The sequence below is a fragment of the Neodiprion pinetum genome, chromosome 2 (genome assembly GCF_021155775.2).
Source record: "Neodiprion pinetum isolate iyNeoPine1 chromosome 2, iyNeoPine1.2, whole genome shotgun sequence".
Taxonomy (NCBI): domain Eukaryota; kingdom Metazoa; phylum Arthropoda; class Insecta; order Hymenoptera; family Diprionidae; genus Neodiprion; species Neodiprion pinetum.
In genome coordinates this window covers 14,732,661-14,745,229 of record NC_060233.1, presented here as the reverse complement: position 1 = coordinate 14,745,229, position 12,569 = coordinate 14,732,661, and the positions used below count along the sequence as shown (strand labels likewise).

The 12,569-nt window shown below is 38.1% G+C and overlaps 3 protein-coding genes across 7 annotated transcripts; 1 reads left to right on the top strand and 2 right to left on the bottom strand.

Annotated features, from left to right (window-relative positions):
- Positions 1 to 965: 965 nt before the first annotated feature.
- On the bottom strand, positions 966 to 5,545 carry LOC124211944 (glutathione synthetase). Of its 3 annotated transcripts, none has more exons than XM_046611503.1 (12): positions 5,425 to 5,545; positions 5,056 to 5,103; positions 4,709 to 4,892; positions 4,425 to 4,500; positions 4,154 to 4,287; positions 3,992 to 4,034; positions 3,828 to 3,901; positions 3,509 to 3,673; positions 3,246 to 3,399; positions 2,911 to 3,018; positions 2,547 to 2,830; positions 966 to 2,428 (listed from the first exon to the last, which is right to left on the bottom strand). In XM_046611503.1, exons 2-12 carry the CDS (start codon positions 5,060 to 5,062, stop codon positions 2,302 to 2,304), a joined length of 1,356 nt encoding a protein of 451 aa, XP_046467459.1. In that variant the 5' UTR covers positions 5,063 to 5,103; positions 5,425 to 5,545; the 3' UTR covers positions 966 to 2,301. The 3 variants fall into 3 exon arrangements, with proteins under 3 accessions (XP_046467459.1, XP_046467458.1, XP_046467457.1); XM_046611502.2 differs by having other exon boundaries at positions 5,056 to 5,136; positions 5,425 to 5,515; XM_046611501.2 differs by having other exon boundaries at positions 5,056 to 5,524.
- A 243-nt stretch (positions 5,546 to 5,788) lies between these two features.
- Positions 5,789 to 7,297, top strand: LOC124211527 (uncharacterized protein C1orf131 homolog). The gene has a single exon (XM_046610665.2). It carries the CDS (start codon positions 5,894 to 5,896, stop codon positions 6,434 to 6,436), a length of 543 nt encoding a protein of 180 aa, XP_046466621.1. The 5' UTR covers positions 5,789 to 5,893; the 3' UTR covers positions 6,437 to 7,297.
- On the bottom strand, positions 6,451 to 12,459 carry LOC124211526 (b(0,+)-type amino acid transporter 1). Of its 3 annotated transcripts, none has more exons than XM_046610663.2 (5): positions 12,075 to 12,459; positions 7,931 to 9,003; positions 7,631 to 7,844; positions 6,985 to 7,290; positions 6,451 to 6,858 (listed from the first exon to the last, which is right to left on the bottom strand). In XM_046610663.2, the coding sequence occupies exons 1-5, from the start codon at positions 12,097 to 12,099 to the stop codon at positions 6,794 to 6,796; spliced, it is 1,683 nt and encodes a 560-aa protein (XP_046466619.1). In that variant the 5' UTR covers positions 12,100 to 12,459; the 3' UTR covers positions 6,451 to 6,793. The 3 variants fall into 3 exon arrangements, with proteins under 3 accessions (XP_046466619.1, XP_046466620.1, XP_046466618.1); XM_046610664.2 differs by lacking the exon at positions 12,075 to 12,459 and adding an exon at positions 11,530 to 11,641; XM_046610662.2 differs by lacking the exon at positions 12,075 to 12,459 and adding an exon at positions 9,954 to 10,081.
- Positions 12,460 to 12,569: the final 110 nt, after the last annotated feature.

Sequence of the window (12,569 nt, the reverse complement as noted above, 5' to 3'; positions counted from 1 at the left end):
AATTTGAGAAATTCTCGTTATGGAAGACCTTGAAACCGGAAAGGTCGATTTTGGAAAAACCACCATAAGAGTTCGCTGCGCTTCCATATTATTCCAATAGCTTCTGAATTGTTCTGAATAAAATTATAGAACTTATAAACAAACCCTATGAAATACGCTGCGAGCCATGTATAAGAGTTACAGCCGAAAAACGAAAGATTTCCTTCGTAATTCCTCTGGTATTGGTCCAACCCTTTTTTTGATATCTTTTTCGTATTTCTAACGGTCTAATTAGTGGAAAAAGAGTCCTGCAAAACAAAAATTAGACGAAAAGTTCCCAGCTCCGAAAATCTCAAAAAAGCGAGGGGTTAATCAATTTCGAGTATACTCACCTCTTACTATCTTATTTAAGTTATTTAACTTATTTGCTTTATCTATCCAAGGTCTACGATGAGTACCGACGAGTCTTTGGATAGATGAGGCAAATAAGTTAAATAAGGTAATGTGCGAATATACTTGAGAGTGACTAGCCTCTCAGATTAACGCTTTTGGATTTTTCCAGTTGAAATTTAGCCAATTTCAAAAAATACTTAAATCAATTCTTTGTTTCACTATATCGACGTAATTTTGCCAGAGGAATCGATTGCGAGCAGTCCGAATACGCCATCAGCGACTTCATCTCGCTTCTTCATTTTCACCATTTTATCACATTTCCAATTCACAATCCTAAATTTTTAAATTTTTCGAATAAAATGTGATTAAGATCCGTTGGCCAAACTTAGATTCACACTGATGCACCTCTTCCCCTGAGTTCAAATTTTTTTCTCCTCACTACAAGCATTCTAATTGCATTAAATTTTTAATTTCTGATCAGAGAGACTACAAAGCTTCACAATAATAAAAAATTACGTTTCTCTCCATTTCCGGAGTTTTTTACAGGCGTACAATCTCAAAGGGGAAGGTTTAATAATATCAACTGGCGGCAATTTGTAAATATATATTTCACTTTATTTTCGTTAATAAAATATCAAAATGAAGTCATTAACCATTAAAAAACACCAAAAGTAATTGTACATATTTTTAGAACATGCTCAATCTAGCAAAATTCTATTAACATACGTCGTATTGATCGACTGTTCTTCGATACCAATGCAAATGCATGCGTAAGGAATTTCAACAGTCGAATCAACCTGTTCGTGGCTAAAATCATTCATGAATATTTTTATTTTTATTTACCCTATGTAGTACCAGTTCAGGTAACACTTTATAATTTATATAATATTTTGTAGGACATCCATGTCCAATTAATGAGTTATATATGCTGAATATAAATGCAAAAGCCGTTGTTAATTGAATCCATGGATAGTTCATATTAAACTGGGATTCCTTAAAGTAAATTCAGAAGATTTTTCTTTTTACAATAGGCAACAAAATAAAACTCCACTACTTAAACCTGTACATCAGGGTGTATCACAGTTGAAAAAATTTGGATTTTTCTACTGGCGTATGCAAAAACTCGTTGCATCTAATCTAAAAAGAAACCTTGAAAAGATTAAGCAATGTAGCACTAGTTTTGGGGTGTGAAAAAACGATTAGACTAGAAAAGGGAACATCGACATTAGCACACCTTAAAACTGGTGCTGAAATTCTCAGTCTTTTTGAGGCTTTTTTGTAAACCAGAAGAAAGAATTTACTGCATGAGCCCACAGTAAAATCTAAAATCTTTTAAAAATGAAACACTCTACTATACATACATACCTATAACGTATTCATATAGCCGAGATACACCGATAAAATTCATTTTTTGCATGTCCCGTGGATAATTATCATTTAATCTATAAAAATACAGATGTTTAATTGTCTTTCGAAAAATATGCATTTTTATTTAACAGCCAATTCTTTGTTTGTTTTATAAACGTGAATTGAATTAAGCCTTGTGCGCAAATAGCTATGTGTTACGTTATCAATTACTAACGGTAATAACAATAACAACAACGATAATTGTAATAACAGTATTACCTACATTTTTAAGTCCAATGAAAACAATGAATGGTTGGTAATAAAGAGATTATTGACTTGAATAAGATTATTCACAAATATTTGCCTGAAAAATTTGAACGCTGAATTTGATCATTTAATTGAACCTTATTTCAATCAGCTCTTTGTTTGTGCAAATTTTACTAAAACTGATGTACACATAACACTGAATTTAATGCAAAGTTTTACCGTTTCTATTCCTATTCCAATTTGTGTTTATCGTCGTTTCGTGCATTTATTAAAAACTCTTGCATTCTGATACGTATCTTAAAATTTTGCAATATTTCATTGCACAAGGTAAGGGCTGTCGAGAGCTCCTGCACCTGCAACAATGCCTCCTTCATCTGAACTCGCTGGTTTTGTTCGCAGGACATGGCCGACTTGTTTGTTAATTTTTACCTCGTTTGAATCGCTGCAATTCAAATTCACTATTAAGATTAAATCAATTATAGCCACATAACAATTATTCTGTTCTAATTGTTTTACAAAAAGTTCTCTTTACTGCTTCATTTTTTGTACTTCATACATACCCAAGAATAACTCCGTAAATCCCAAGTTCGGACACAAGATTTTGTGTTTTAAGCTCATCTGTATTCCCTGGGCGGATTAAATAATTTTCTTGCAGTGGTGGATGGATGCGGTCCATAAGTATCCATGCTGTACGTTCTTTAGAGTCCCTCATAGCTTTTAGTTGTGTGAACACATCTTCCCCGTATATATTATTTCCTCCCCCCTCTCGTTGCGGCTTTAGTACAAATCTTCCTGGTTCTTTCAAGGCCATTGTTACTGCTTTTTCTCCTTCCCCATTTTCGTCCTATTGAATATAAATATTCTTAGATTTTGCTGGATTCATTTTTACGTGAAGTTTGAACGAAAGATAACGACGTTACTTACGAAATCTAATGAATAAAGTCCAGTGAATACAGTTCTTATCTTTTCCACTATACTCCTATCTTTAAAATATTTTTCAATTGTACCCTTTACAGCTAATGCCTGTTGAACCTGTAAATCAAGAACTTGTATAATCAAATGGAAGGGCAATGTGTATCTATAATGGTGGCGAAAGAGTATCAAAGTGAAATACAAATGTATTTGACAAAGAAATATTAATTACGGAGTGAATGTGTGTTTTTTTTTTATTCGAATGTTTCAATACGAATCCATAAGTGTTAACTCAAGTCAAGCAAACCTACTTATACAACTGAAATTCTAAATCATATACAATGTACCTTTTTTGTTCCAGCTAGATGATATTGGATTGAAGGGCATTTAATGGCTGACGATCTTTCTATCATCAATCTAGCAGACCACTCATGTTCTGTAGGGTATTGTGCTGGTTCATAACCGGAACGAAAGTATACTACAGCTACTGTAGAATTTCCACTAGAAGAAAAGAAGATCACATTGTAAAAGGAGAGCAGACTGGAATTAAGCAAGCGTCAGTAATCAACTCAAATACTAGTGTATTGGATTTGCGAAAATAATTACTTACACAATTAAGTCTTGATTTTGATTAAGATGTGCTTCAGAAGCTACTTGTCCTAAAGATTTCCTAATAACTTTTATAGACGAATTCTTCTCACGAATTAGAAATTCATGAAACCTTTGGTCACATATATTAATCGTCGTATCTTCAATGATGAATAATATAACAGCTCTGTAAATAATAAAACGTCACAGATGGAGATCATTTTTTGTAATTATTTTTAAAGTCTGAAATGTTACAACTAAAAATTTGGAACTCTGGTAAGTGATGCAATAATACTTTCTATAAATCTTGCCATAATTTCATCTTCTCAATTTATACCAACCGTTTATTATTGTATAATTTCCACGCCTCAATTAAACCTTCGCAAAGACCAGACAGCGCATGGTTTTCAGGAATCTATAAATAGTAAGAATTAGCTGTGCCCGTAATTTCAGAATTTTCCACTTACTAAGTCATGCCACGTTGAATGAGTTGTACAACACTTACATTTTTCAATTTGTCTTCACATTCCAATTCTTTCAAAATATATCTGCAAAGTTTACACAAAAATATTAGCTTCGATAATATACAGATTTTTTAACGACTAAACAATATCGTATTTTCTCTAAAGTTTCACACTGTAAATATCAGGTATTCGGTGGACCATACCTGTGATAATGTGTGATAGTAGTTGCTATGCCAGCAAAGCTAGAAGCTATAGTGTTCATTTCAACTTGCATTATATTGGTTTCATGTAGATTATGCAGCAAGTAATCGGATCGCAGCAATCCTAAACTGATACTCTGCAATAAGGTCAATCGACTATCAATTTTGTTCTTTTCTATGTGCTAAATATGCAAAATAAAAGGTGCTTGCTATCGTGATCGCCACCAAAATCAATAACGCATTTAGACGCACCAAGCATATGATTTGTTATTACCTGCTTGAAGCCTTCGGCATGCACAGTTTCATAAATACCAAACAATCTGGCAGTGAAATCATCGACTTCAACTGTGCTGAAAAATAGTTACAATCAAGAATAAAAGATATATACTACAAGTAAATGCTTGACTATGTATTACTTATATTATTTGAATAACACTGGGTAACTGAAATCACATAAAAATTGCTGTTTACTTTCAATAAAATTTTACACAGTTTATGTAATTGTAGAAGGTATATATCTTACTAAAGTAATATACATATATTTAGTTTAATGCTTACCTTTTCAAGGTTTCTGTAATGAAATTGTGATCATGGGCAACTTGGTGCGTCAATTCATTAAGAATTGTTTGTACTTTTCTGGCTTTTTCAAATTCCTTGCGTGGAAAAGCCGATGGCAATAAGACGAAGGGAGCGAAACGTACCTCGTCCTTATCTAAATGCTCTCTGCATCTCATGCAAGCCCCTGAAACATGTAATAATATTTGTGAAACACGCGTAATGCAGTTTGAAGTTTTAAAGTAGACAAAGTACAAAGAAAGAATGTAATACATTCATCTATAGAAAATAAAACTAATTTATAAAAGTTATGTTTTATTTAAATCAGCAAAACCAGCTATATTACTTACCATGCATAAGCAGCCAATCTTTTGCCTTGTCGGTAACTTCTTCTAGCTCTTTGAAACATAGAGGAAGTTTCACACAAGTTTCTAACGGTGATAGATTCATAGTATCATTCATCCGTACAGACACAGTAACAAAAAAATAAAATATTCAATAGAAGTCTAGAACCTTATGAACCGTTGTATATAACGCGAGTTATTATACTAGCAGATATCTAACACATGTGAGCAAAGTTCATAACCACTATTTTTGAGGTTATCTAATCAAATCGCTATTCCAATAAATAAAGATAGAGTAGAATTGTCCATTCCTTTGATGAAAATAAATGTTTCTATAATTCACAATCAACATGAATTCTTCACAACTATAATTACTTTTTTCATTTTATCCCACTCGCAATTTCAGTGACAAGCTCAATGAAGAATTGACACGATACATTCCGTGTACTCTTGTTCTGCTCTTCATAGGCCGGAGTGTTGGATTCTAATCTTTCAACCAATTCTGACACTTCCGTGGCCGTGTTCGTAAATTGACTGACAGTACTGAAAATTCCCTAGGACAGAGTCAGAGCTATCCACGAACTTAAAAGCGCAAAAGAGATGAAAGATTGCTGACAGTACTGTCAGTCAATTTTCGAACACGGCCCGTATATCATTGGTCTATTATATGATTGGCCGCAAATAAAGATGAAGTAGGGAATTTCTTCCAAAACGCACAATGCGATTGGCAAACATGGCCGCAGTTACACGTTCATAAAACTTCCATACCGACCATACCCGCTATCGTCCGACGCTAAGACGTTGAACAGTATACCACCAAGTGTCAACGTTAATAAATGAGGCAATGGACGAGTTCATAGTGACGCGAAGTGCGACTTTGAAAAGGAATGCCAACAAGGATTTTATTTCTGTGTCATACACGGCGCCAAAGAAGAAGCGCAAGTCAAGTGAGGTTAAACTGAACGCAGACAAACGTGCCAAGAATGATCTAGATGTAGTCATTCCGACGAATAAAGCCAAGGGGACCCAACAAAGTGATGTCAAATGGCAGCAAGAAATACAGATGAAAAGGGCAAGGTTCGACGTGATCAAATTTGGAATGTCAGGTTTTGACGGAGCGAAGGGAGAAGAGGCAAAAATAGCTCTGGCAGTGAAACTGGGCGCTAAACCACCAAAAAAGAAGGCAAAGAACTATAAGGAATTGAAGCTAGAGAGGCAAAAATTAAAGGAACGTGCACAGAAAGAGAAGCACATGTCAGAACTTGGGAAGAATGTGGCTAAACAACGTTTCGTTAAAAAACCTAGGAGGCGGGATGGTCTTTTGAATAGTTATGGCGTAGTTACAAAGACTCCAGCTACCATTACAAATAATAAAAGACATATCTAAGAAAGTGATTCATATTATTGTTGACTTTTTTTTTATTGTTTCATTACATCGTTCATTGCTATTTCTAGGAAGTATCATAGTATCACGTATATACTATTTCAAGTACAACGAGTAATAAAATAATATTTTAATCTGGTTATATGTATATCCACGGATCCTTTCAGTGAAACCGTTGAAGAAGATTCCTCCCAAGATTCCACTACAGTTTTATGTAGTGGAATCTGTGTGTGTGTGTGTGCGTGTGTGTGTGTATATATATATATATATACATACACATATATGTATTTCATGAAACCAGCTTCCAGTTCCATAATGGAATGATTCGGTAACTAGAAAACTGGTTCATTTGACTGCGTATCAATCGAAGGCAGCTGCAGTTGGCGCTACCTCGAGCAACATTTGTAGAAAAGCATTTACACCTTCTGCAAAAATTCATTTTTCATTTACCATTATGTGGATGTGTACCAATAAAACCATGTAATTTCAAAATCGTTGGCTGCTCCAATTACTAAGCTTACTAAATTATTTTACATGTAAGAGATTCTTACCCATAAATTTTGGAACATAACCATATTTGACGAATGGTAGGTAAAATAGCATCCCAGCAGCTATAAAAGTAGCGGCATACAAATATTCAATTTGCGGTTTATCAATGATCGGGGCCACTATCAGGTACGCAGAGATACCGAGTACCAGTATTGGTATCGGCAAAGGGCATTTGTATGGACGTGGATGATCAGGCCTGGTTTTCCTCATGACCAGTAATGCTACCATTGATCCGCCGTAAAATATCCAAGCAGTGAAGGAGAAAAAGTCAATCAGGGAGTCTATGCTGCCAGACAAAACCATCGCACCTGTAAAGTTACAAATACGATATGTTAGTTCACCCAGAATATGTTTGAAACACATGCATTATAAAGCTTTGATCCAAAACGTGGTTGAAGTCAGTAACATTAACATAATGAAACATTAGGGAGAAAATCACTATTTTGCAATTTTGTAATAACTTTGAATAAAAGTTTTCATACTCCGCTTCATTACGGTTTACGAAATCTTAAAGAATCCCAATGTTGCTTACTAAGAACTTTACCTTAATATGTTTCGGTACAATAACGTTACTAACTTCAACCTCATGACCCAAAGTGTCTGACTGATGGCAAACGATTTTGATATATTCTTTTTATTCAAACGTACCTGCAACAAGAGAGTGAAAAATAAGACCTGGAGCAGGAGTAAAACGTCGGACATGAACATAGCTCAGGCAATCAAGTAGGTGACCTTCTCTAGATGCTGCAAAGCAAAGTCGTCCTGCAGCAAATAAAGTCCCATTGGCTGACCCGAAAGTACTTACGGCGACCGATAACGGCATTAGCCACGCCATCACGCCCAAAATTCGATTACCAAAGGTCTGTAACACCGTCAGGTATGTTAGGACTTGTGCGAAATTAACTATCATGCAAGTTATTGCAGGAAGTTAGATAAAAGTCAACATACCACTGCAACGGCTTCGCTCTCAATCATTTCAGACGGTGACATGACTGCCAAGTAAGAAATGTTGATGAGGGCGTAACAGAGTGTAACCAAAGGAATGCCGATCATGATCGATCTTGGCAAATTCCTCGAAGGGTCCTTAATCTCCTCCGTGACATAATTAAGATTGTTCCAACCATCATACGCCCAAAGCCCAGTGTAGAATGCAGTCGCAAGCCTTCCAAAGTTGACCGTTGATTCGGCAGTATCGAAAGCCCCTCTAAGATGCTGAGTATTGCCCTGTATCAGCTTGTACGATCCGCCAGCGATGACTACCAGAATGGCGATCAGCTTAGCAGCTGTAAAGGCGTTCTGAACGCCGGTGGCGAGATTAACGCTGTAGCAATTGACGAGGAGAATGACAACGATGGCCAAGAGAGCGACGAGCTTGACGACTTCCTCCGGGGGATTACACTCTGCGACAAAGGCCTCCACCGCATACTGGGCGAATGATAAACAAATAATTGCCATTTGAGAGGGTTTTAGAACAAGGGTCGATACCCATGAGAAGAGGAAAGCCGGGGGCGCCCCGAAGGCGTCCATGAAGTACGCGTACTCCGCCCCCGAGCTGGTATTCATTGTCCCCAGCTCGGCGTAAGCTAAAGCCCCACAGAGGCTTAGAATACCGCATGCTGTCCATACCAGGAAGCTCACACCGATGCTACCGGTCCTCACAAGGAGGCCCGACGGCGAAACGAAAATCCCCGAACCAATCATAGTGCCGACGATTAGAGCCACCCCACTGACGAGTCCCACCCGTCTCTTGAGGTGAACAGCGTTGTTCTCCGCTGCGTCCGCCCCCTCCACCCCTCCGCCCCCTCCACCCCCGTCTTCGTCATCCCCCATACCACTCCCCGCGCCTTGTTGCTGTTGTTGTTGTTGTTGTTGTTGTTGGAGTTGCGGCCTCCCTTCCCACCCGATGCCGATTCTTGACCCCCCCATTTCTGCTCCTCCTTCCGGCCATGATCTTCCGTTTCCCTGTTGCTGCAACTGTTGCTGTGTTGTATTGCCCGTCTGCGGATCATGCCCTGCTGCAGCTGTAATCATAGATATAACACCACATTAAATTAATGTGTGCTCAAGTAAAACGTGGCCGCCGATTTTTACACAATGTTTATCGGTTTCTTGAATGATATTTTCCTCACGGATAGTTCGGAGAAGCCATTCAGTTGCGGTTGCCGATATAAAGTATTCGTCATACCTCGCTGGCTTCTTCGTGTATTACGGCCGGTTCTTTGTCGTACTAATAATGAATAATTGAAAAACGATCGACCGATTGTAACATCGCTATAACTTTCAGAAAATGCGCCAAAGCGATTTCCTCATTTCAATGTTGAGGTGATGATGTAGCCCCGATTGATTCTCCATCAATAACCCAAAGTTCTGCATGGCTCTACCAATTGTTCCAATTGTATCCGGTTTAATTTTAATCAGTTTCTATCTTCTGTCGCGAATTTCATAATTTTAAATGTAAGTGTGTCATATTAATTTAAATGTTCTATACAACCTCGCATATGTGCTGCGTATTGATTATATGCTTATATATGTATATGTATCTCATGTGTGACGTATGCAATCGTACACCATTTTTATTCACTAAAAGTACACTAATCGATATAACGTTGTCACATTCAAATGTGAAATTTGAGTAGGAAATATTGTATTCATATTTGGAATTTGGGTATCGCACTGTCAGAAATGCAAACGAATGAATACCTGAAGCACAGTGTCACAGGTGAAAGAGTTCAATTGAAATGAGATTTAATTGGATTGGAATTTGAAGCAGTTGGTAGGATCCCAAACTGTACATATATATGTACGCAAACAACATGCCCCGCTTCAGAGGTTGTTGCAAAATCTAGTAATTCCCGAAGATTCAAATTTCACAAGCACAATACTCGCTACCCACTAAAATATCTATAGGATATAAACTATTCACATACGTATTTATATCACTGTAATAAAAAAGTAGTAAATGTTATAGTACTCGAATATTGACGACGGCATGCAGTTAACACGTTGAACAGCTTGTTTCGCATCCCTTCGCAGTCTGAACTGATCACTGGACAACAATGAGACCGCGACGAACATGCATAAGAAGGTTGCCAGTTATATATATTATACATATTATTAAGTCGTTGAAGTGACGAAAATAGCTTGTGGACCCTGGCCAGGTTATACCTCGTGACCAAGCTCTCTCATTTCCATCCCTTCTCATTTTCTCGAAACGACAGTGGAATCAAATCGTGAAACTCAAGGTCGACTTCCACCCCAAGGTGACCTTTAGCGAACCGTCCGATCGATTCCGTATAAGTCCGCGCGTCCATGCTGATTTGACCGAAAAGTCTCTCCAGACTGTTATCAGCCCTGGTTTTGAAATCTGTCGCAACTTTGTTCACGTTTTGATCCCGCTTTAACAAACCGCCGATTATTTACAACCCATAAGCTCACGAATGTCACATGTTGGCGGGCGTGCCAAATTTTAACGATGCAACTATTCATCGTTACGACTTTGATGAGACGAGCTATCAAGATCACGATGAAAAATACCTTTCACGTTTAACGGGTTCATATATTTTAACACGTTAAAAGTTTATCGTGTTAGACGTATGGGATATAAATCAACATTCAAATACCGTCTCGACATAAAAATATATAGTAATGATCGAACATCTGCTCCTCGTGCACTTAGATCAATGGAACTTACTTTAAATGTTGCACTCTAAATTTCTTGACCCGATTTCATTCAACTGCGTTATATAAAAATAACAATTTTAATGCTCGGACAAGTGTCGCTGCTGCTTTCTTTCGTGAATACAATTTTTATTAACTATAATGTTTACTACCAACCCACGCTGTTGTCGTTATTACTTCGGTTTCGAATGGATTCGATCGCGTAAATTTTACGCATTTCTCAGTTTGTTTGAAACAGCAATACCGCAGTAAAAATTGATTGTGCGGAGAAATATGCTGCGCGAAAGAAATGCGGAATCGCTCGAAGCGTATTTGTGGATCGAAAAGTCACACGTACCGAATTACGAGACTTTGTAAATTGGCACCTGTTCGAAAGCTTTTAATAGTTTCGCAAGTCATTCCTGTTTCGTCTACGCGGGATCGTTTAAACCCATTTCAGGAGACTATTGCGTTAGTATAGATGTATTCTAAATCACACAAAAGTCAATTTTCCTTTCCTGATTGAACCGATTGATTTTTAGAGCATTACATCTCGATTCCATCCATCGTTATACTGGTAAATGGCAATTGTTCATGCTTTCCATCTGTACAGAATGAAGCTTTGAAGACTGACAATTAATTCACCACGGTCTGTTACCCGCGATTTGATTAGTAATGATAGTAACGTCTTCGTTGGGCAAGTTACGATTGAACGCTATTACGTCTAATGGACACTCATTCTATACCTCCACACTGGATGTCGCGTACTGGAGATTTGGTCCTGATTCCCGATTGATTTTGGACTTATTTTTTATCTACACAAAATGTAACTTATTGTATTACGCGTAACTCCATCATGTGATCAAATACCGCGGGGTCATATTACTCACTCGTGCGATCGGCAAGTGTGCTGCAGTACACGTGAACCTCCTCAAGAGTGGTCGTGATACAGAGATTGTAACAACACACTGGATAGAATACGATAACGAGCTACGCCGGTTGGTTTAGTCTACCTATAACATGTGAATAATTTCAGTTTAATGCTTACCCGAAACAGCCTATGATCAACTACTGTGTTTAATTCATTTGTTACTATTCGTGCTTTTGCATTTCTTTTGGGGGATACACCATCGAGATAGTCGTATGCCGGTATCCTTACCCTTGACAGCGCGTGTTTATATTGCCGGTAAAACAACTACCGTTGTGCATATTTGATCAATGGTACCACTCGAGTACTTTACACGTGTTCGATTTGGGAACATGCCAATGAACGTACGTAAAAGCTGCAGATACGATTTGCCGTTCAACTGAGTATGAACGCCACGGGGTATCCGGAACGTGCAATAGTATAGAGGAACAAATGAAGAAGTAGTGATAGTTGTGTGAAAGGGATGAAATAGCTGGAGTTGGAGAGACATTTTGAAAATTTTTTTACCTCGTTTAAAGGGCGCGACATACATGACTCCAGAAGGGACGATGAAGAAGGGCGGATCGTGAAACCGCCTCTCATGACACTTCGACGGCTTTTCAAAACTACCACTTCCTTCGCTTGCCTGCCTGTCTTACTGCCGAAACTTTCCCTTGATCTTTCCCCGTCTTGTCGGCACGATGAAATGCGCAGCTGACGTTGGGGCGCGATTCTTTGATTCACGGTACAAGTGTGATAAACAGCAGTACGAACGTGCCTGAAGCCCGTCGAGTACTGTCAGTGGCCTGAGCAAGTCTGACTTGATTTACTGGGGCGTGCGACCCGCGGCACGCCGGCGCTCGACGTCGCTCGATAGAATTTCTGTCACTAGAGCCGCCAACCCTCGCCTCTCCCGCCCAGCCATTCAAGTCGTCGAGAACTCGGCGTGTGATGTACACAATACTATACTCGGCAAACCAGCCATTCGTCGATTAATGCAATCAATTAGCATCCTATTGCACG